This window comes from Staurois parvus, unplaced genomic scaffold (assembly GCF_062004578.1).
Source record: "Staurois parvus isolate SC_StPar_1 unplaced genomic scaffold, SC_StPar_1.0 ptg000173l, whole genome shotgun sequence".
Lineage (NCBI taxonomy): Eukaryota > Metazoa > Chordata > Amphibia > Anura > Ranidae > Staurois > Staurois parvus.
In genome coordinates this window covers 3,122,661-3,148,374 of record NW_028317969.1, presented here as the reverse complement: position 1 = coordinate 3,148,374, position 25,714 = coordinate 3,122,661, and the positions used below count along the sequence as shown (strand labels likewise).

At 42.4% G+C, this 25,714-nt stretch overlaps 1 protein-coding gene across 3 annotated transcripts in view; it reads right to left on the bottom strand.

Annotated features, from left to right (window-relative positions):
* Positions 1 to 25,714, bottom strand: part of DLG2 (discs large MAGUK scaffold protein 2) — a 2,035,798-nt gene that overhangs the window by 1,639,774 nt on the left and 370,310 nt on the right. The window contains exon 1 of one of the 3 annotated variants that reach the window (XM_089676764.1): positions 15,292 to 16,041. The exons of the other annotated variants lie outside the window; for them this stretch is intronic. Within the exon in view, the coding sequence (XP_089532890.1) occupies positions 15,292 to 15,321 (30 nt within the window). The 5' untranslated portion in view covers positions 15,322 to 16,041. Of the gene's footprint in view, positions 1 to 15,291; positions 16,042 to 25,714 lie in introns of those variants that run through there. 3 annotated transcript variants of the gene reach the window in all.

Here is a 25,714-nt window from a genome sequence, read left to right as displayed (position 1 = left end):
ATATCTGGTCTCCCAGACCCTGCATTCACTATATCGGATCTCCCAGGACCCTGCATTCCCTGTATCCGGTCTCTCAGGACCCTGCATTCACTGTATCCGGTCTCCCAGGACCCTGCATTCACTATATCTGGTCTCCCCAGACCCTGCATTCACTGTATCTGGTCTCCCAGGACCCTGCATTCACTATATCTGATCTCCCAGGACCCTGCATTCACTATATCTGATCTCCTCGGACCCTGCATTCACTATATCTGATCTCCCAGGACCCTGCATTCCCTGTATCCGGTCTCTCAGGACCCTGCATTCACTATATCTGGTCTCCCAGGACCCTGCATTCACTATATCTGGTCTCCAAGGACCCTGCATTCACTATATCTGGTCTCCCAGGACCCTGCATTCACTATATCTGGTCTCCCCGGACCCTGCATTCACTATGTCCTGTCTCCTAGGACCCCGCATTCACTATATCTGGTCTCCCAGGACCCTGCATTCACTATATCTGGTCTCCCCGGACCCTGCATTCACTATATCTGGTCTACCAGGACACTGCATTCACTATATCTGGTCTCCCCGGACCCTGCATTCACTGTATCTGGTCTCCCAGGACCCTGCATTCACTATATCTGGTCTCCCCAGACCCTGCATTCACTGTATCCGGTCTCTCAGGACCCTGCATTCACTATATCTGGTCTCCCAGGACCCTGCATTTACTATATCCGGTCTCCCAGGACCCTGCATTCACTATATCTGGTCTCCCAGGACCCTGCATTCACTATATCTGGTCTCCCCAGACCCTGCATTCACTATATCCGGTCTCCCAGGACCCTGCATTCACTATATCTGGTCTCCCTGGACCCTGCATTCACTATATCTGGTCTCCCAGGACCCTGCATTCACTATATCTGGTCTCCCACAGTACACACAACATGGAATTATAGTAAATATAAACTGCTAAATACCTTTTCTCATAAGCAGTTAGAGTAGTCATGTGACTTCTATCAGTGTTCTGCAGAGCACTGGTTAACCTCTTCGCGGCGGCTGCTCCCGGCCCTTTAAGATGTTTCAGATGCCGGGAGGTGGGGTGCAGATTTAGGGTCATGTGATCACCATGATTTGCTGTCACGGCAGTCAAATGAGCGGAAAAGGTCCCAAATGCAAGGGGAGATTGGGACCTTTCTGTGAGACACTGACATGCAGTACGTTCTGGGAGCACACAGGGCGCGCGCTCTCAGCACATATGTGTTTTCAAATGGTACGCAAATATGCGGCCGCTCGGTGTCAAGGCCCAGCCGCCAAGAGGCCATATATTTGCATACTGTCGGCGTCAAGGGGTTAAAGCTTGTAGGAGGAGTTTTCTTTCTGCTCTAGCAGGATGTAGAACCCCTGACCCATGTCTGGCCAGTGCTGATTGGCCCTGTGCTGATCATATGCACTTTCCCAAAAAAAAAAAAAACCCTCTCTAGCAATACACACCAAACTGAGCATGTGCAGAATGAGTATGGGTTCAGTCTCTCTTATCAGGAGATAAGACTTGGACATTTGAACAAGAGGAGGAGCAGAAAAGGCAGGATCAATTGGCCTTTTTTACACAATGCAGAGGATTAACCCCTTAGGTTCCACAGTGAGTATTACAAGCATGCTTTACTACACATACAGGCTGATTTTACTGTTGTGGGTTTAGTAACACTTTACATAGAGAGCAATATTGGCTATTTCCTTATCTACCATGGATGTCCCTGTATAGTCAAGCTTCTGAGCAAAGGAGAACAGCATACTGGTTGGAGACTACCCCTTGAAAGGGTAAAGGGATTTGACCTATTGTTGGCTAAGTGGTCTTATTCTAGAGGAGAGCGTCCACTCACTATTTTGGTGGAGGCGATTAGCACATCGGGTGTTGATTTATAGATATGTGCAGAACGAAAAAAAAATGTTTTGTTTCATTATTTAAATAATTTTGTTTAGTTAAATTCGCTAAATTTATTTAATTCATTTTCAGAATATTATTTCTATTTTATTCCACTCTATTTCTTTTTCTATTCTATTCTATTACTTTCTATTCTATTATTTTTTTTTTTTTATATTTAAGTATTTTTTATTGAGAAATTTTAGAAACATACAATGTAACAGATAACAACGGTATAAATGGTTCACAATTAATACAAACATTATATGGATAGTAGAGGATGGAGTGGAGGTACCCCGCCAGTCGGCCGGTGTAAATTGTAACATCTTGTCTTGGTTACATGAGAGGTATGCTCTAATTTTGTGAACCTTGCTAAAACTTTGATAGATATATATATGGGGGGATTAGATGGGGAGAAGGAGGGAAAGGGGGAGGTTGGGGCACCTAAGTTATCAAAATCGTGTAACGTGAATGTTATACAATCATCTATTCTATTATTTTTATTCTATTCTATTCTTTTCTATTCAAATTTAAATTTATTCTATCCGAATTCAAATTTTGGAAGATGGTTATATTCTATTTTATTCTATACCAGTCTATAGTTTTTTTCTGTTTTATTCTTTTCTATTCTTTTCCTTTATTTTCTATTCTAATTTACATTATTCTTTTCTATTCTATTATTTTCTATTCTATTTTACATGATCCTTTTCTATTTTATTATATTATTTTCTATTCCGGTCTGTCCTTTTCTATTCAATTTTTTTCTTTTCCATTCTATTTTATTCTATTCTTGTTTTCAAATTCAATTGTAATTTCGACGAATTTTGTTTAGCTATTTTGTAGTGGTGTAAATTCGTTGCTATTGTAATTCAGAAATTCAGATACATTCAAATTTTCAAATAAAGAAACATTTGTCTTAATTTCGATTCACAACAGAACAAACAGCACATGTCTATTGATTTATGAAAAACATTATATCACGTGATCGTGATGCACGTTGGTGATTGGACTTATTATGGAGTTTATTTTTGGATTGTTTTTTATTTATGGATGTTTATGTCACTGAAAAGATTGCGCTGTACTATTTCTGCTTATAGATCACGGTTGAAGGTATTATGGAACGTCCTTTAAGTGCTTTAGCTCAGGGCTTAAAATTTCGAGTCTAGACCTACTAGCCAGGCACAAACCTTACTCTCTAACTGTTGCCCCACCCAACCTTGTCCAGGTCCGCCTCCAACCCCACCCCCGCCCCATCCCCCAACCCCGCCCCCAGCCTTGCCCTCAACCATGCCCCCTTAAAGCTTATGAAATTACATTTTTCTTTAGAATAAAGAGTCCAAAATATAAAAAACTGCAATAATAACACAGCTTTATTATATCCATTTAAAAACAAAAAAAGACCGACAACTTTGCAAAAAAAAACTATTTTTGACTTTTTGCTATTAATAAACATGTCCAGTAAAAAAATTTAAAAAATCAAAGAAATTTACACCAAATTGTATTCTGCTACATGTCCCAATACGTGTAAATTAATTGGTTTACGTGTAAGTTATAGCGTTTGCAAATGGCGGTATAGATACTGGAATGTTTTTCTTTTAATTTTAGTTTTACTAGTAATGGCAGCGATCAGCGACCTATAGCGGGACTGCAATGGGCATTCTGACACTGGTGGGGAACTGACTTGGTGTCACTGACATCCACAGTGACACCAATACAGTGATCAGTGCTAATAAAAAGCACTGACACTCTACTAATGGCACTGGGCAGGAAGGGGTTAACACCTGGGGCGATCAAAGGGTTAACTGTGTGCTGTGTGTGTTTTATTATGGGGCTGTGTGTGTGTTTTCCACTGTAAGCACACTGCTTTGTATGGCTCTGCTATGTTGACAGAGGAGAGATCTGTATGGTTTACATATAGTTCTCTACCCTGTCTGTAATACTTGGCAATCACCGCGTGCTGGCGAGTAATCACTGGCCGAGACATGGTGATTGACAGTGAAAGGTGCCGCAGGTAGGGCGCGCGTGCATGCAAAATCACGTATATATATACACGTGAATTCGCGCACTCCTGCTGCCCTGTAGCAGGATTTCTGCTATAGGGTGTCGGGAAAGCGGTTAAATTACACTAGGAAATGTTTTATTCAGAAGTTACAAAATAAATAGTAACAACAACAATGTAAACATAAAAGGAAAATAAGTGCTTTACATCAATAGGGACACCAACGCTGAGGCACTAATTCTCCTAGTGATACCAAAGCTGAGGCACTATTCCTCCCACTGACACCAATGATGGAGCACTATTCCTCCCACTGACACCAAAGCTGAGGCACTATTCCTCCCACTGACACCAATGATGGGGCACTATTCCTCCCACTGACACCAAAGCTGAGGCACTATTCCTCCCACTGACACCAATGATGGGGCACTATTCCTCCCACTGATATCAAAGATGAGGCATTATTCCTCCCACTGACACCAATGATGGGGCACTATTCCTCCCACTGATACCAAAGATGAGGCACTATTCCTCCCACTGATACCAATGATCAGGCACTATTCCTCCCACTGATACCAATGATGGGGCACTATTCCTCCCACTGACACCAACAATGGGGCACTATTCCTCCCACTGACACAAACGATGAGGCACTATTCCTTCCACTGACACCAACAATGAGGCACTATTCCTCCCACTGACACCAACGATGGAGTACTATTTCTCCCACTGACACCAACAATGGGGCACTATTTCCCCCACTGACACCAACAGTGGGACACTATTCCTCCCACTGACACCAATGACGTGGCACCATTCCTCGCACTGACACCAAGCATGGGGCATTGTCCCTATTACTGATACTGATGATAGGGTACAATACAACCACTGATACAAATGCTGAGTCCCCACACAATGATGGTATGTCCCCGCACAAAGATCCACAGTTCGGGGCCCTGGAGAGGTTCTTACTTGTGTTGTCAGTGGCTGTCCGAGTGGAGTGTCCTCTGTCTTCTCCCCGAGTACCTGGGCCCCTCATCCCTCCTTCAGCTCCAGGAACAGCAGTGCCATGCAGGGTGAAATGTCAGGGTCCCAGCGTCCGATTCTAGGGATCAGAGTGGCCACTGCATGCCAAGTCACACCCATCTTGTCCCCGTACACCAGACTGGAGCCCACCCACTGCTCTAGAATTGGTCAGAGAGTCAGTGGAGCTCATGGCCCCGCCCGCTCCTTCCTCGCTGTGAAATAATATACAGCCCAGTGTGCCGCTGCCTGTCTCCTGTCTTGTGCAGAGTGTCAGCACACTCTTGCCCCCCACATTATTTCCACTCACCAAATGCGAGCAGGCGACTGGAAATTTAAAGGCCTGCTTTAGCTGGTAACCTCCTCTTTTTTATGTGTATATATGTTTTTTCACATTTATATTTAGTATATTTAATCACTGTGACTGCGCATATTGATTTACACATTTTTGAGGCACCATCAATTAGCCACAGCTCACGGAAACCCTACCATTCTCATAAGGAACACAGAGGTTCTTGGATGAGAATGGCAGGTCTAAGAATTACTGCCATGCAAACTGCCTGTTGTGAGCTGCTGTCTTCCAGAAATCCTTAGAAAAAATTAAAAGGTTTACTGGTGTCATGCCATTGATTCTTCCAAGTAGCATTTGCCTTGTAACAATGCAGGCACCTTCAACTGGAAGGTCAATTAGCCACAGCTCAAGGAACCCCTAGCAATCTGTGGAGGAAAACTAAGGTTCTACGGAACCCTGGTTGAGAATGACTGGCCCAGGAGTTACTGCCCTGTCAACTGCCATCTCCCATATTGAATTGTGCTGCATATGAGGTCAAGCAGTTGGCAGGACAGGAATGTTCAAACTAGACCCCCAACCCCTCACTCTCAACCTGAAGAGGCAGACACAAGCAAAGCAAATATATCAAAATTAGGAGGCAAATGGAAATCTTTCATAAGGGAATCTGCACAGTTATAATGATTTCAATTTCCTGCAGCTGCAAACTGTGGTTCTCATTGAATCTCATTAAAAGATTGGCTCTTGTCATGCTGTGCAACTGCTAAAAATTTCATATCATGTCTGTCCAGTGGAGGGTTGCAATGGTGAAGCTAACTAAGAAGTAACCACATGTCCAGGCAACATATGTGTCCTCATTTCTATCATTCAATTAATGATCACAGTGGCGACGAGGATATTGCGCCCACCCCATTTATTGCCGGTTGCGTTCAGCCACTGAAAATTTGCTACAAGTGATGTTTTGATGTAATAACTCTTTTGAAACTCTGTGCAAGAAGGAGGAGAGGTGACCCCAGAGACTGTACCTACATAGTATAGCAAAGTGGTGTCACCTGACCTCACAGACACAGCTCATACCACTGAGGATTGCAGGAAGAAAATGGCAGTGCTTTGAGAAATGTGATATCTCAGCTATGCAGGGGACCCAGTATTTCATTAATGATTTCTGGTTTGTTCCTAGAATTCAGCTTTGAAGGGGAACTATAAAGGCTTTTGATCAATTTAATTTACATATTTTATTTGACTTTAACAAGTTAAGAAGAGCTTAATTGGCCTGACATTTATACAGGCTCTTACGAGTAGCAAACAGAGAGAGTCCCTCCTCTGACTAAGGGCTCTTGCATACTGGCACCAAAAATGCCATGTTTTAGGGCAGGGGTATTGAATCAAAATTCACAAAGTTCCGATCAGTAAACTTTCCTTCCAGTAGAGGTCCAAAAAGCATGTTTGTGTGAAGATTCTTCTGTGATCTTCTGGTTGGGTCTCAACCAGGACAAGGGCTTTTAGAGGGAACTGCAGGATAGCCTCTTGCCTACTGACTATGGGCCCTGGCATTTGAGGGGGCTCTATTATTTGGGAGGTGGGTGGTGGGGGTTCTTTGGATTAGTTTTACTTCAGATTCAAGAAAATGTCTCCCTGAAACACAAAGTCTCTGAGAACTGAGGACCCGTAACAGATTTGGGGCCTCTGTGTTTTGTTGGGGTATAGACAGCCCAAACCAGAAAGAGATATCATATTACCCCGGTACAAATCATTAGTAATACCTCATCTGGAATATGCAGTTCAGTTTTGGGCACCAATTCACAAAAAGAACATTGGGGAACTGGAGATAGTACAGAGAAGGGCGACCAAACTGATAAGAGGCATGGAGGAGATCAGCTATGAGGAAAGATTAGAGGCACTGAATTTATACTCTCTTGAGAAGAGGAGATTAAGGGGGGATATGATCTCCATGTATAATACATAAGGGGGGGATATGATCTCCATGTATAATACATAAGGGGGATATGATCTCCATGTATAATACATAAGGGGGGATATGATCTCCATGTATAATACATAAGGGGGGATATGATCACCATGTATAATACATAAGGGGGGATATGATCTCCATGTATAATACATAAGGGGGATATGATCACCATGTATAATACATAAGGGGGGATATGATCTCCATGTATAATACATAAGGGGGGATATGATCTCCATGTATAATACATAAGGGGGGATATGATCTCCATGTATAATACATAAGGAGGATATGATCTCCATGTATAATACATAAGGGGGGATATGATCTCCATGTATAATACATAAGGGGGGATATGATCTCCATGTATAAATACATCAGTGGTTCATATAGTGAACTCGGTGTAGAGCTATTCACCCTGAGGTCATCACAGAGGACAAGAGGGCACTCTACGTCTGGAGGAAAATAAATTTAATCTCCAAGCGCGGAAAGGTTTCTTCACAGTAAGAGCTGTGAAAATGTTGAATAGACTCCCTCAAGAGTTTGTTCTGACCAGATCAGTGGATTGCTTTAAAAAAGTCCTGGATTATTTATTGGATACACAGAATATAAATGGATACTAACATTTATAGGTAAAGTTGATCCAGGGAATATCCGATTGCCTCTCGGGGATCAGGAAGGAATTTTTTTCCCAACAGGAGCAAATTGGATCATGCTTTGCTGGGTTTTTTGCCTTCCTCTGGATCAACTGTGGGTATAGGATTATAACTTTTTTTTTTTTTTTTTTTTTAATGGTTGAACTGGATGGACTTTTGTTTTTTTTCAGCCCAAATTTTGAAACATCTTAATTTTACCAGCAGTGACGTGGCAGCATGCCAACCTTCTCATCTCTAGCATAAGCAGAGAGCAGACACACCGGAATAGGTGAGAACAGAACGCTGAGACCAGACTTGAAGGATTTCACTGCTTCTACTATGAATTTTGGGGTTGAAATGCTTCACAGTGCCTGTGGCTACATGGGTCAGTGAGGGCTTACTTTAAAACATATTTACTGATATAAGTGGACCTTCCCCCTTATTGTCTAACAATCGGACATTTGCTTTTTTTTATTTTCAAATACTTTAAAAAAAAACAAAAACTTTTTTTGGGGGAACTCTCCCCACACTTCCCGGATTTTTGCTAGGCAAGAATGATTTCCTCAGTTGCCCACAGCTTCCTGGAATACTCACGTCATGCATCCCAGGAGAGCTTGTTGTACTCTATAGAGCATATGCCACGGCACATCATCAGGGGGCTGCCTATTTCCGGTAACCCTACAAGCAAGCACAGGGGTCACCTGTACTTGGTATTGTCCAGGTAAACCTCACCATATGCACTACAAACTGATTATATAATCTCTTTTAAATTTACCAAAACTCCTGAATAGCATAGAAGGACCTACCTAAACTACCTATTCATTCTGCATCCAAACAAAGAGCCCTGTGAACGGCATCGTTTTTAGTAGATTTAAAGAGGATTGTACAGTTAGATTATAACGTGTGTAACATGGTATCATTTGATGTAAGTGGGGCTAACCTATTGGGTCATTCAGTTGGTGTTTTATTCACCAAGGACTGGAGAGGGATTATAGAAGAGCACTGGAAGGCAGTCCAAAAAAGTCCAACAGATTATGCAATGTTAGCAATCTGTCAGGTCAGTACAAGGTGGAGAAAGTTCTCATTTACAGGATCACCAGTGGAGCAATTATGGCCTCTCAGCTATCTTTAAAAAATGTTTGATAGACAGTTTAATTAATTGCTATAAATTAGACAACCTTTGCTTAGCTCCTGATATGTGTGTAGTTTATGATGTAGAGTGAGATTTAAAGCAGAACTCCTTTTTTTTTAGGCTTAGACATAATCAGGATGCAACCTTTATTGCTCAAATCTAAAGGAAAAGACCAACTACACTTTGAAGAATATTCAAACACTGGTAAGTTTATTTATCTGGACAACATGAACAGAGAATACTCAAGCTGGGACTTGCTTCTCTGATGTGTTTCACTGAGCAATGTTGGTGTAACAGACTAGAGCAGGAGGTCCCATGAAGGAAATCTCTTTTCATGTTGTCCACATAAAAAAGTTACCAATATTTGAATTTACAGTCGTTCTTTTCCTTTAGACTTGAGCAATAAAAATTGATGAAAGTTTGAATCGTTTGCAACTCTATTCAAACCTAGGCTAGCAGGGGCATAAAATGAGTTCCTGCCAGTGTTCAACATCCGATACTCCATGAGGGTTACCTGATCCAGAGCTTGGGAGCAATGTAACCTATACTTTTACAGCCAAACCTTATGGCTGTCTGTTTCACTTTTGAGATTTGCTCTCACGTCCTTTTCTATATGACACTTGTCAACCAGATATAAAGGGGTAGAATTTTTTTACTGGAAGATAGAAGAAATATGTCCCCAGAATACCTTGGAACTTTGTTGGAAAGAGTCAAGGTGTCCTGATGAAAAATGTATTTTATGTCTTATACCAGGAGTGGGCAACTGTGGCCCTCCAGCTGTTGTAGAACTACAAGTCCCATGAGGCATTGCATGGGACGTGTGGTTCACCAACGGCTGGAGGGCCACAGTTGCCCACCCATGTCTTATACCGATACCAGCTGGGAGTTACTGCAACAGCCTAAATTTACAAGGTTAATAAGCCTGGTATGAAGTGCAAAGGGAATATATTGGTTAGTTTTTTCCTAGCGGGAACACAATCAGCAAAAAAAAAACCCTGATGAAAGTTCTAAATTGCCCCTACTAAAAAAAAATTGTCACTTGTTTTTCTAATTATGACACATAAAGAAGTAAACATGTGACAGAGGTTCTGAACCTTGACACCTTGTCCGGAACTAAAAAAAAGTTTTGACTAGAGACCGGATATAGACAAGGCATAGAGAACCACATGTACAGTAAATTGTAGAAGGGCTACAAGTGGGCTCCATGTCGCCAGCTGGACATCAGACATCTGGAACATCATAATGTCTTATTATACCATACAAAAAAGAGGTATCTGTAACTTATGCCAACTAGTTAAGGATGTGATGCCACCATCCCTACAAGACATTTTATATATTAATTTGTAATAAAGTGATAATTTTTATTTGACTTTGGTTGCCCTTAAAGCCCCATTAGAGGATTTTCTATAGGATATGGACAAAAAAGAGATATACGCAAAACACAAAAGTTGGCCACATTTGCTGGCCTGGATTCACTGTGTTTGCTAATAGCAATACTTAAGGTTACCCAGAAACCATGTAAATACTAAAGGCCCCCATATAATATTGAATAAACTGAATTGTACATATACAGTATATGAATGTGATTCAGTAACGTGGGTCTCCAGTGGAGGTCTTTGCATTCCCTCAGTTCAAAATGATGTGAAGGTTGGAGACTGAAAAAGCAAGATATATAGAAGGAAAAGTATTGAAGCCTTTACATTTTGGTGCTGGTGAAGCATTCTACAAATACCATGGACTGCAAGGAAATCAAACAGATGGTTCCTCTGAAAACTAAGCCCAACCTTTCACCAGAAGAACAGATGACTTAATTGAAGCTGTAATTTTAGACATATTATTAGAAGTACCAAGTCACTGGAAAACACAATAGAAAAGAGGACAAGAGGACAAGAAAAGAGAAAAGAAGAGGACAACCAGCAATAATGTAGATGGATACAGTCACAGACAGTATGAACACACCATTGTGAAGTCTGAAGAGCCATATTGAAGACAGAACATTCTAAAGAAACACTATCCATGTGGTTACTAGACATCGACATCGACTTAATGGCACTTACTAATAAAAAGTTCAAAGTGTCAAATGCTACCAACTCAATCATCAATTTATAATCACTGCAAATGTTACATAGACCGGCATTTGCCATTTAACAATCTCAGTGAATCATCTTGGAACTATGAGGAATCTTTGCTTTGAAACAAGGCCGGATCTCTAAGTAGCTAACACAGGCCATGGTCTGGGGTGGCAGAGCTCCCACACACAGTGCACCGCCAAGCACATACCTTTTTGACTGTCAGTAGTAAATTCTCATGGTAACAATAAAATCGTCTATCCTGCTACCCTGTTTGCTGGATCCATCCAGTCAGGACCATTATTGTTGTCCTGGCACAATTTATAATTTTTTTTTTCATCCCACATCTTCCTTGTGTGACTATGACATCTTATCCTATTAGTGTGATACTAAGGCCAGCCAGTCAGTTAGGTTAGGAGTGAGGCAACACAAGACCATTGGCCTAGGGGCGGGAAGTATAAATCTGGCCCTAGTTATAAATAAAAGCCAAACCCCAGCCAAAACTTTTTGCCGACAGTGCAATAGGTCAAACTTTTTTTAATTGTCCTCAGTGGGAGATTTTCCCACTTCCCGTTCCTGTGAAGAACGTACAAGAAATGTGAGACTTGGTTTTTACTGGGTCAACAAAGCAATGAAAGCAATAAAAAAGATTATCAGATGTTCCTACATTCAGACAAAACATGATTTTGTCTGTGTCCACATTGGTGAGATATATCCCTAACAGAGGAGAACGTAAAATGATAGACTGTGAAGCTGCAAAAGGACCTCCTGGGAGTTAAGGGGCCATTAGTACTGGATCTGAGTCAGATGGATGTTGGGTATACTGAAACCCACTTCTGCATTGTTGTTAATCAATCCACAGAGATTAAAGTGGTTGTAATCCCTTATATATACCCAGTAAAGTAACAGGCTTCAGGTGATACACAGAGATGAATCAACTCTTCTACAAACGTTGTACCTGTTTACTTACCGCCCTCTCTTCTATACAGCCATTCAAAGTCCAGAATTTATACAGCTTGTCTGAGCTTTCAGGAAGCAGGGGACAGAGAGCTGAAGTTACACTCTGCAGAGCTCAGTGCCAAGAGCTGACAGCTAACTGGAGGGAAGGGACACATCTCCTTCACACAGCAATAAGGAACAGAGCTGAGGCTGTCAATCACCGGCTGTGTACTAGAGCTTCCTCCCCTGTCACCTTTTTGTCTCTTGGTGTCAGGAAAACTTTTCAGAAATGACTCATACAAATAGAATAGGAATGAGGCAGCAGACAGAAATTGCATTTAGTGCTCAGGATTGAGACATGTACATACAACAGAGGGATATGCTTTGTTCATATTTCATGTCTGAGGTTTACAACCACTTTAGGTTTTGGCCAATACTTGAATGTGGGAGGATTAAAAATCGGTCTTGTACAGGGGACCCTAACAGGGACGTAAAACCTTTACAGAGTCTTAAACGCTTCCCAGCAACACAGAAAAAAAACATTTTGGCTATATTGGGTTTGAAGTAAATCAATTGTTGGTAAATGTATGGCAGACCTTGGCTGGATTATAAGACATGACCATTGAAAAATCACAACTGAGATGACTACAGTAACTGTTTTTATTGACCTGTGATGGTTTTTTTCCAGCTCCAGCTTGGTTTTTACATTTGACACATATTCCTTCTTTACATCAAATATTTTGAGCCAAAAAATAGATTTTAGTGCAATTTTCAATATGTGCAATATTCAATTAAAGTTTGTATCTAACACAGTTTAACAGCATGGCTCAGAGCTCTATGTTAAATTTTAATGCAAAAATCTCTTTCGATTAGTCTTGCAGTTTTTGTAATAGAACTGTTTACATTTGTCTTCTGGTTAAAGAATATCAAACAGCCAAATAAATATTAAAATAGATCTCTATAATGGTGCTTCATGTAGCTATACTACTTACTACTGGACAATGAGAACAAAGATGTGAAAAGCTTGAAAACCTTGTATCTAAAGACAAAACCTTTTACTTTTGGATAGAATTGTGAGGCGTGAGAACCTCCGTCAGGTTGTTATTGTTGTCCCTACTAGGGAGATTCACTTACCCCACTGGTGCCCAACCTGCGGCTCTTTGGTATATGATGTGTGGCCCTCAGACCTCGACAGTCTGTAGTGGGAACATTCATTAGGGGAATTGCATTGCTCTTTACTGGCCTCATGTAACATGTTCCCATTTTTGTACTGTCTTCTGCAGCATATCCCCAGCCAAAAATGTATCATGCCCTCACCCTCTGACCCTCATTTCCTCTATTAGGTCTGCAGTTTCTGAAAGTCTTCTCAGGCATTACTTATATTGAACATTATGTGCGGCTCTTTGGTGATGTCAGGGGTCGCATTTGAAGCCCTCTTTAGCTCATAAGTTGACAACCGAGTTACACAATCTGTCCTGGTGACCAATATCTCTAGGACTAAAAATAAGGAAAAATCCAAAATTTTGAGTTGTCATTAGAAGGCCAAATCTACCAGTGGGGGCCCATGGTTCCAGTGGAAACAAAGAGGGGACTTACCTCAATTAGAATTTTCCTTCCACTTTCTGTTGTATCTAAAGGATAAGAAGTGAAGTGAAGGGAAACCTCTAAAATTTAAAATGAAAGAAGCACTGGCACCTTCCAAAATTCAGGCCACCCCCTCATTCTACCTTATACTCACCTTTTCAGTGTTCCTCCACTGCTCCTTCCTCTGTTCCCACCTACAATATATCCTGGTATTGGGGAGCATATGACCTCCTGTCATCCTGCCTGGCAGATAATCACTAGGCCTAAGCATGGTCCTCACCCTGTGCTCCAACACCAGCCAACACTGGTTATTTTGGTAGCCACTATGGCAAAGGAAGATGTAGTAGGGTATTTGTAGTTGGGGGGGGGGTAGTTACACAGACCCTGTGACTTTGTGCCGAATAGTAAAGGTAACAATGTCTTTAGATATTACATGAACTTACTCATTTAACATATATGTGTACATAAGTCCAGAAGGTATCAAAAGTGTAGATATCAGAGATTGAACATAAAGCTATGACTGTAGGAATAGGCACGAAGTTGACTTTCTGTCCAGAAACTGAGTTAAGGGACACCACAGGCAGCCTTATAAAAGCTCCCTTCGGCCTATAAAGGCTGATTGCATACATCCCACACTTAAAGGAAACCTCTGCAGGAGAAACATGTAAGCTTTCATTGCTGACCTTGTTCTGAAAACTGAATATGGATTCTGAAACATTGACCTGGAACATGCATGCAACTTGTTAAGTCAAAGTGAACTTTCAGCACCTGCTCAGCAACTTGGATCCTCAACCTAGGAACAAAAAATGAAAAAAAGTCAGTAGCTACTAATACTGTAGCTAATGACTTTTAATAAATGGACTCTTGTCTGTCCAAGGATCCAATGCCATTCTCACCCAGGCTGGTTCTTCACCAGTCTTCGGGTCCCTGGCATCTTTAGTTTGGGAAGCCAGCTGTGACTCTTTGCGCCTTCACAGTCGGCTTCCGCTGCGCTTGGGCGATGTTTGGGTGAAGTTCCACTTTAAGTACTGAAGAGATATAATTAGCATAACAGCCAAGCAACTAGCATTTTCAGAAGGTGGTCACCAATGGCAACCACCAAAGTTTCCTTTACCAGTGCCTTCAAAGGGAAAGCCATCGAATCCTTTACACAGAGCTGTAAACTTTGACTAACATATGTGCTTGGTCTGTCTAATAGTTTTTATCATAGTTCTGAGTTTTATCATAATTACTGCAATTTAGGTTTACTGCTTCTTTAAAAGCAGCTTCATCATTTTGTCAATATGTTTTTCCAATAATTTCCTTAAGTTACAAAATAACTGAGATAATACAAAGCACTGTGAAACCCAACATTTAAAGTGAGCCATGAACAACGTCATCTAAGAAAAACATTTCAAAATATACCAACAAGATAATGTAAAAAGATAAAAAAAAAGGAAAAGCACAAAAATACCAAGCATAATACGACTCATATTTCCTCAAAATTAAAAGTACAGTTTTCACTGGCAAAAGACTTTTAAAACTGACCCTTCCAAACACACATCCTGTGATGACATTTCCTGTTCGGTTACTGTATGTGAATTTCTATTTTGTAATTTAACAAATAAAAAAAGAAATCACGATTTGCACAATTTCTAAGCACTTCCAGAGAGCAACTTGCAGCTTAAGAACAGTCAGAGAGCCTCGCCGCAGCATCAGCAGCAACACACAGCCCTGCTAATACAACGGCACACACAAAGATTACAATCCTACCTTTGTTGTAACGATACACAGGCAATCCATTTCGTGATGCTCGGCCGGACGGAACGCAAATCATAAGCGAACGGAGGAAAATCTCTTGTAAGACAAAAAACCCCAGAACAATACAGGAATCACCAAGCTGCAAAGACCGTGTGTGCCTGTGTTGCTGTGTGTGTGTGTATGTGCTTTTTTTTTTTTTTTTTTTCCCTAACGGGCCTCTTCAGTACGGAAGGCAAGTCTTCGTTCGCAGTGATGTCTGCTTAACACAGGTATTTGGAAATCCGCAAAAGATCAATACAATCCAAAACTTCCGAGTGTGATTGTGTCATCAATCAATCATCAAAATATCCTTCTAATCAAAATATCCTTCAATTTTTTTTTTTTGTCCAGCTAAATCAGATAAAGAGGCAAATACCACAGATCAGGAAGAACCAGACTTTAAATAAAGAGCAGGCTTGGCAGAATCCTAAAATGCTTCATCATGGCCAAAACCATCAGCTGTGCCAAATTTTTTTCCTTTCTCCATCGTCCAACTTATCTTCTACAATTACAAGGCACATGTCTTACAGAGGCATCCTTTGCCTGGCTTCCGATACACTACTGGGTTAAAGCACTTTTTTTTTTTTTTTTTTTAAACGGAGAACACGTCTTGTTTAAAGACAGCTTCTGTTAAGCACACATGCCATCTGCCTGAATACCCTATAAACCGATTTCTGCAAACAGGAAGAATATCAAAGACATCAGTAATCTTAACTCTGAAAACAACACAGCAAGGGCATGGCGGAAAGAAATGAAAGGAGACATACGTAATGGTTCTTGCTACGTTAAAGGATTTCTCAATAAAATCTGTGGGTGATCCTTCTTGATCGTAATGAGAGATATTTTTAGATTTTTTTTCCCCCCTGTACAGCAGTAGAAGCGTTCAAGGTTTCAACAGAAAGAGACATTGACAGCCTAGCAAGGGAAATTAAATGATATATTGTCAAACGCTAGAATCTTCTTGTCAGTGGGAGAGTGGGCAAGAATGATTTTATGAAAAGGCAACATAACCTGATGTCTTAGGGGCAAATATATTTTGCCTGTTCTCTCTATTCTTTCTCCTTTTTTTCATTATCAAGTTTACATCTTATAGCGGAGCTAAACCCATCAATTTAACGGTTTCCAAAAATAGTTACATTCATGGCATGTTGTGAATGTAAAACTGTCACAGTTGCTTGTGCACTCAACTGAATTTTAAATGGTTGGTGTCATAACTGATCACATGCGCAGCACCATGGCAACTGCAGATCAAACAGAGGCTAAGATGGCAGCTTCCTTGGTTGTAAAGGAGAGTAGGGTTTCATTTTGCTTTAGGGCTCAATTCCAAATCACACCATCTACTCCAGTGATCTCCAAACTGCAGCTCGAAGGCTGGATGTGGATCTTATCTGGTCCTTGGGGCACTATTCCTCCCACTGATAAATGGCAATATTTCTCCCACTGACACCAACAATGGGGCATAAGTCCTGTCACTGACACCAACAATGGGGCACTATTCCTACCACTAAACCCAACGATGGAGCACCATTGTTCCCACTGACACCAATGATGGGGCACTATTATTCCAACTGACACCAATGATGGGGCAGTATTCCTCCCACTGACAAGGATGGGGAACAATTTCTCTCACTGACACCAAAGATCCCCAATCTTTATCTGGCCCATGGGGCACTATTCCTCCCACTGATATAAGGCAATATTTCTCCCACTAACACCAACAATGGGGCATAAGTCCTGTCACTGACACCAACAATGGGGCACTATTCCTACCACTAAACCCAACAATGGAGCACCATTGTTCCCACTGACACCAATGATGGGGCACTATTATTCCAACTGACACCAATGATGGGGCAGTATTCCTCCCACTGACAAGGATGGGGAACAATTCCTCTCACTGACACCAAAGATCCCCAATCTTTATCTGGCCCATGGGGCACTATTCCTCCCACTGATATAAGGCAATATTTCTCCCACTGACACCAACAATGGGGCAACTTCCTGTCACTGATACCAACAATGGGGCACTATTTCTACCACTGACCCCCAAAGATGGAGCACTATTCTTCCCACTGACACCAATGATGGGGCACCATGCCTACCACTGACAACAAGGATGGTGAACCATTCTTCTTACTGACACCAAAAATGGGGAAACCATCATCTACTTCAGTGGCCTCCAAACTGCAGTCCTGGGGCTGCATGTGGGCCTTATATGGTCCTTGGGGCACTATTCCTCCCACTGATACAAGGCACTATCCCTCCCACTAACACCAACAAAGGGACATAATTTCTGTCACTGATATGAATAATAGGGTACTATTCTTCCCACTGACACCAATGAGGGAGCACTACAGGTGAATGTCGAAAAATTAGAATATTGTGCAAAAGTTCATGTATTTCAGTAATGCAACTTAAAAGGTGAAACTAATATATGAGATAGACTCATTACATGCAAAGCAAGATAGGTCAAGCCGTGATTTGTCATAATTGTGATGATTATGGCTTAAAGCTCATGAAAACTCCAAATCCACAATCTCAGAAAATGAGAATATTTTGAAAAGGTGCAATATTCTAGGCTCAAAGTGTCCCACTCTAATCAGCTAATTAAGCCATAACACCTGCAAAGGGTTCCTGAGCCTTTAAATGGTCTCTCAGTCTAGTTCAGTAGGAATCACAATCATGGGAAAGACTGCTGACCTGACAGTTGTGCAGAAAACCATCATTGACACCCTCCATAAGGAGGGAAAGCCTCAAAAGGTAATTGCAAAAGAAGTTGGATGTTCCCAAAGTGCTGTATCAAAGCACATTAATAGAAAGTTATGTGGAAGGGAAAAGCGTAAAAGAAAAAGGTGCACAAGCAGCAGGGATGACCGCAGCCTGGAGAGGATTGTCAGGAAAAGGCCATTCAAAAGTGTTGGGGACTTTCACAAGGAGTGGACTGAGGCTGGAGTCAGTGCATCAAGAGCCACTACACACAGACGGATCCTGGACATGGGCTTCAAATGTCGTATTCCTCTTGTCAAGCCGCTCCTGAACAACAAACAACGTCAGAAGCGTCTTACCTGGGCTAAAGAAAAACCTGGTCTGCTGCTCAGTGGTCCAAAGTCCTCTTGTCTGATGAGAGCAACTTTTGCATCTCATTTGGAAACCAAGGACCCAGAGTATGGAGGAAGAATGGAGAGGCAGACACTGCAAGATGCTTGAAGTCCAGTGTGACGTTTCCACAGTCTGCGTTGATTTGGGGAGCCATGTCATCTGCTAGTGTTGGTCCACTGTGCTTCATTAAGTCCAGGGTCTATGCAGCAATCTACCAGGAGATTTTGGAGCACTTCATGCTTCCTTCCGCAGATGAGCTTTATGGGGATGCTGACTTCATTTTCCAGCAAGACTTGGCACCTGCCCACACTGCCAAAAGCACCAAAACCTGGTTCAATGACCGTGGGATTACTGTGCTTGATTGGCCAGCAAACTCGCCTGAACTCAACCCCATAGAGAATCTATGGGGCATTGCCAAAAGAAAGATGAGAGACATGAGACCGAACAATGCAGAAGAGCTGAAGGCCGCTATTGAAGCATCCTAGTCTTCCATAACACCTCAGCTGTGCCACAGGCTGATAGCTTCCATGCCATGCCGCATTGAGGCAGTAATTGCTGCAAAAGCGGCCCAAACCAAGTACTGAGTACATATGCATGCTTATACTTTTCAGAGGTCCGATATTGTTCTATGTACAATCCTTGTTTTATTGATTGCATGGAATATTCTAATTTTCTGAGATTGTGGATTTGGGGTTTTCATGAGCTGTAAGCCATAATCATCACAATTATGACAAATCACGGCTTGAACTATCTTGCTTTGCATGTAATGAGTCTATCTCATATTTTAGTTTCACCTTTTAAGTTGTATTACTGAAATAAATGAACTTTGCACGATATTCTAATTTTTCGAGTTTCACCTGTATTCTTCCCACTGACACCAACGATGGGGCGCTATTCCTCCTACTGACAACAAGGATGGGAACCATTTCTCTCACTGACACCAAAGATGGGGAAACCACCATCCAATCCAGTGGCCTCCAAACTGCAGCCTGGGGGCTGGATTTGGACCTTATCTGGTCCTTAGGGCACTATTCCTCCCACTGATACAAGGTACTGTTCCTCTCACTGACACCAACAATGGGACATCATTTCTGTCACTGATACCAACAATAGGGCACTATTGTGATGGGGCCCTATTTCTCCCACTGACACCAACAGCAGGGCACTATTCTTCCCACTGACACCAATGATGGGGCAGTATTCCTCCCAGTGACTCCAGTGAAGGGGCATTATTTCTCCCACTGATACCAGCAATGGAGCACTATTCCTCCCAGTGACACCAATGATGGGGCACTATTCTGTCCCTTGATACCAAAAATGAGGCAATATTCTTCCCACTAATACCAATGATTAGGCATTGGCCATGGTCTGGCCCCCTCAAAGTCGCCTGAAGGACAGCAAACTGGCCCTTTGTTTAAAAAGTTTGGAGAGACCCCTAATCAACTCAAAGCAGAAACAAATACTTAAATAATGCTGTTCCTCTCTTCTTTCTCCATTGTGGGGCAATGGGAAGTCTTTAATGCTTCATAGAATGGTACTAACATTATGACATGTTAGAGCTTCTCTATGCAACTATACACTATGTGTCCAGGTTATGTAATGACACTGGCCTGGGGGATGTGTCTATGACAGCCTGGGTTTCCAAGGAATGGTTCAGGGACACTGGACATCGTTCAGCCTGGAACTAGAACAGAGATCAGAGTTGGAGGAAGGAAGCACTGGAGTTTGTAGATGTTTAGCAGTCCTTTTTGAACTTCCTTCCTTAGTCCAGGAGGACCAAGAGGTAAGAGAGAAGCTAGAGTGGGCTTTAAAGTGGTTGTATACCTCAGACATGCAATAAAAAAAACAACATATCCCTCTATAGTGTGTACTTGTCTCAATCCAGAGCAATAAGTATAATTTATGTCTGCTGCCTTGTTCCTTTGTTATCAGCATGAATCACTTCTGACAAGTTTTCCTGACACCAAGAATAAAATTGTGACAAGGGTGGGACCTCCAGCAGATTGACAAGGGATTGTCTCTTCCCTCCAATCAGCTCGCAGAGCTTTCCTCAATAAGGTTTGCAGTGTCTAATATCAGCTCTCCACCCCCTTTTTTTGCAACTCTCAGACAAGATTTAAAAATTCTGGAATTTGAATGGATGTAGATTAGAGAAGACTTCAGATAGACAGGCACAACTTATGTAGGAGGAATTGTTTCATCTCTGTGTATCACCTGAGGACAATTATTTCACGGGGTATATGTATGGGTTTACAACCAATTTAAATGCTATTTGTAAATAAAAGCTATTTTATGTACCTCCTTCGTCTATAGCCATCTACTAATAAAACCTGTCATACTCACCTAGCAGTGACTTCAGTCTCTGTTCAGCTTTTTGCCTTGGTACCTAGGTATGTGGCCACTTTTAAAGGATGGCGTATGAGTTTCAGCAGAGGCACTGATTGGCTATCTGTGCTTAAAAATCAAGTCTTGTGCTGCACATAAATGATAAGTCGCTACAACCGTGCTTCGATGGTGGAAGAAAAAGCAAGCCTGGAACTATAGGTAGGTATTAAGTTGACCACATTCCTTATGATCTGATTTAGGTCTACCAACATCTATGTACCCTAATTAGATACAAACTGACCTATTAGCATTGTGAGATCAGATTGTAACATGTATGGTCAGCATCAGATGGCATCAAGGACAACATAGATATGTACATTATGGCCCCATTCACACTAGCATGTTTCAAACTGTGGGTGGAATCGACACTATTCTGACTGCGATATGAAAACGTGATGTGAAAATATAAAAACGCACATTTGCTTGTTCAGGTGCCATTCATTTCAATGGCACCTAAAAATGCAGGTCATATTTGCAGCAATCGCAACGTGTTTTTCCACACGACATATGTGCTGCAATCGCACAAACAAAATTGCAGGAAGCGCAATGTCCAAAAACAGTTTCAGAACCTTTTTTGGGCCTCGCGTGTCCCACGATTTTGTTTACGCGATTGCAGCTCGTTTTTCACATTGAAAAATGCACCGTGAGCATGGTAAAAGCACCCCTGCATTTTCAGGTGACATTGAAATGAATGGCACCTGAACAAGCAAATATGAGTTTTCACATTTTCACAGCAAGTTTTCAAATCCTGGGCAAAATCAGGTGATTCCGCCGTGATTTGAAACCCCCTAGTGTGAATGGAGCCTAAGGGACTTTGTAGATAGCATAAAGTATTATCAGGCATATTTTCAAGCTGATTTTCAGGAGTTTTTGAGCATTAAAGCTGGATTGAATGTTACTCCACTTCCTCAAACTGAACCTTTCCAAAACCGAGCTCCTAGTTTTCCCCCCAGCCCGCGCCCCCCCCCCCCCCCCCGACTTCTCCATCACGACCAACAATGCCACCATCAGTCCATCCCCGCAAGCCAGAGTACTAGGTGCCATCCTAGACTCCAATCTGTCTTTCCAGCCCCAGATCCAATCGCTGACAAACTCATGTAGACTCCACCTCCGCAACATCTCCAAAAAATGTCCGTTCCTAACCCCAGACACTACTAAGCAACTCATTCACTCCCTTATCATATCACGACTTGACTACTGTAACTCCCTCCTCACCGGCTTACCTCACCGCAGGCTATCCCCACTTCAGTCGATCCTGAATACTGTGGCCAGACTCATCCACCTTACCAACCGCTCCGTATCCGCCACCTCCCTCTGCCAATCCCTCCACTGGCTTCCGATTTCCCAACGGATCAAATTCAAAATGTTAACACTGACATACAAAGCTCTCCATAACACTGCCCCAAACATCACCGACCTGATATCCAAATACCACCCAAAATGTACTCTCCACTCTTCACAAGACCTCCTTCTCTCTAGTTCCCTTGTCTCCTCCTCTCATGCCCACCTCCAGGACTTCTTCAGGGCTTCCCCCATCCTCTGGAACTCCCTACCCCATTCCATCAGACTTTCACCTACTCTCCTCTCCTTTAGGAGCACCCTGAAAACCCACCTCTTCAGGGAAGCCTACCCCGCCCTCAGCTAATTGCTGATCTCCTCCACTCTTCCTACCACTCCATCCCCCACAGCTATCCCTCCCGTACCACTAACTCCTCCCTTGTAGATTGTAAGCTCCAAAGAGCAGGGCCCTCGAACCCCTCGTGTATTGCATTGAATTGTTATTGTACTGTCTCGTGTATTGTCTCCCATTGTAATGTACAGCGCTGAGCAAACTGTTGCCGCTATATAAACACTGTGTAATAATACTAATTAAAGCAGATTTGCAAATATTATAGGTGTTTTATTCAGGAATTTTTCATGTAGGCCTTTTTAGCTGTGACTAATAGAAACCTGTGTAGATGTGTCCTAGCCACATACAACAGGAAAACCAGAATCAAGCACATGGCTGCTGTACACAGAAGTTCCGTACCATTCTCCTTTATCTGGGGGGCAGTGTGGCTGTTCCACTGGGGCAGCAAGTTTGGTCCCTACATCTTCCCAGGCTCTGGGGGGTCTTGCCTGGCTCTTATAATGAGGATCCCTGGGATCATAGATGAAGGGGTGGCCATGAATTAGACCAATGAATGTCTCTGCTTTCAGAAGCAGACTCTTCTCCATTTTGATCACAAGATGTGTATTAAGGTGTGGAGTGATGTAAGAAAAGGGGAGGGGAGCTGTTGTTTGAGCTTAAAACTTCTAAAAAAAAAACGCTTAAAAAAACACTCAAAAACGTTAATTTCTTGCTGTTCAGGCACTTTCCTCTCAAGTCTATGGGGACAAAATTGCTCAAATCTACCTGGAAAGTAGAGCATATACTTTTTTGAGCGACTGGTGTTTTGCTACAGGTGACAAAACACTCAAAGGTGAACGGGGGCCTTGAAATAAATGGGATTTTCCTTGTTGAGTGTTTCTGAGCGCCAAGCTTTGAGCTCAAAAAAGCTCACATGTAAAAGGGGCCTTAGAAAACATTTTTGTTCACATTTATACATTTTATTTATACAAAGAATAAAAATACATGGAATAGGTTCAATTAGTCTGGCACCCAAGTCTATACCCTCTATTTTAAAACAAGAAACACCTTGTTGTGGACTTTCCCTGATGTTCCCTTCCAGCTTCCCTCTGTTTTTTCTTTGTTTGGATGGCACATATACAGTCATCAGCCACTTTTTTTTTAGGTACACCTTGCTAGTACCGGGTTGGATCCCCTTTTGCCTTCAGAACTGCCTTAATTCTTCATGGCATAGATTCAAAAAGGTGTTGGAAATATTCCGCAGAGATGTTGGTCCATATTGACATGATAGCATCACGCAGTTGTTGCAGATTTGCCAGCTGCATATCCATGATGCTAACCTCCCCTTCCACCAAATCCCAAAGGTGATCTATTGAGATCTGGTGACTGTGGAGGCCATTGGAGTGCAGTGCACTCATTGTCATGTTCAAGAAACCAGTTTGAGCTGATTTGAGCTTTGTGACATGGTGCATTATCCTGCTGGAAGTAGCCATCAGAAGTTGGGTACATTGTACACTATAGCTATAAAGTGATGGACCTGGTCAGCAACAATACTCCGTACTCAGGTAGGCAGTGGCATTTAAACAACATTCACGTGGTACTAAGGAGCCCAAAGTATGCCAAGAAAATATCCCCCACACCATTACACCACCAGCCTGAACCATTGATACAAGGCAGGATGGATCCATGCTTTCATGTTGTTTACACTAAATTCTAACCCTACCATCTGAATGTTGCAGCTGAAATCAAGGCTCATCAAACCAAGCAAAGTTTTTCCAATCTTCTATGGTCCAATTTTGGTTAGCCTGTGCAAATTGTAGCCTCCGTTTCCTGTTCTTAGCTCACAGGACTGGCAACTGGTGTGGTCCTCTGCTGCTGTAGCCCATCTGTTTCAAGGTTCAGACGTGTTGTGTGTTCAGAGATGGTATTCTGCATACCTTGGCTGTAACAAGTGGTTATTTGCGTTACTGTTGTCTTTCTATCATCTCTGCCCATTCTCCTCTGACCTCTGACATTAACAAGGCATTTTCGTCCACATAACTGCCGCTCACTGAATATTTTCTCTTTTTCGGACCATTCTCTGTAAACCCTAGTGATGGTTGTGCATGAAAATCCCAGTAGATCAGCAGTTTTTGAAATACTCAGACCAGCCTATCTAGCACCAACAACCATGCCACATTCAAAGTCATTAAATCCCCTTTCTTCCCCATTCTGATGCTTAGTTTGAACTTCAGCAAGTCGTTTTCACCAAATCTAGATGCCTAAATGCATGTGATTGGCTGATTAGCAATTTGTGTTACCAAGCAATTAAACAGGTGTAAATTATAAAGAGGCAGGTGAGTGTGTATATACAGTGATAAATAGGACTTGTGAAACCTACCTATATATTCCTGAAGAAGCGCTCAGGGTGAAGATCCCCCCCCCCCCCAACCCCCTGAAAATTTGAGCTCTAATCTGCATGCCTACCCCTAAGCATGAATTGCCTTGGAAAGTCCAATTCTCCAAAACAAAAATTCCCCCTCCTCCCAGTAAAAATTAAACTCCCACATTGAAATTCCCAGCCCTGCATAAATCTATGCCCCCCCCATCCCCGCTCCCAGAACAAATCCTGTCCTTCCCCAAATTCCCTCCTTCTAGCACAAATCCTCTACTCCTCAAATTTCCCTCTGAGCGCAAGTCCCCCTCAATATCCCTACTAGCATAAATCCTCCTCCCAAATCCCCCCCTCCTAGCACAAATCCCCCTAAATTACCCTTCCTAGCACACCCCAGCACAAATCCTCTCCCTCACAAATTTCCCCTCCAAGAACAAACCTTACCCTCCCCCCCCCATCACCCCCAGAATTCCCCCTCCCAGCAGAAATCTTCCCTCATTTTTCCCTTCCGGCACAAGTCCCCCTTCCACATTTCCAGCACAAATTCCCCCAAACTCCCTCAAATCACCCTTCCTAACACATACTGTATCCCCCCCCCAATAAAATATGTCCCCTCCTAGCACAAATGCTCCCCTCTCAATAACCCCCTCCCAAAAAAAGCCCACCTCCCAGCACAAAGCTCCCCTCCTACCTCTTCCACCCCCACAATCTTCCCACAGCACAACCCCCCCCCCCCCCCAAAAAAAAAAATATTTTTTCATTTTTTTTCTTCTAGAATAAATCTTACCCTCCCAAATTCCTCCTCCTTGCATAAATCCTTTTAACCAATTCCCTTCTCCTAGCACAAATTTCCCCCTCTACCCCGTTTCCAGAACAAATCTCCCCAGCTACATATCACCCCCCCCCCAAACCCCTCCTCCGTCCACTAA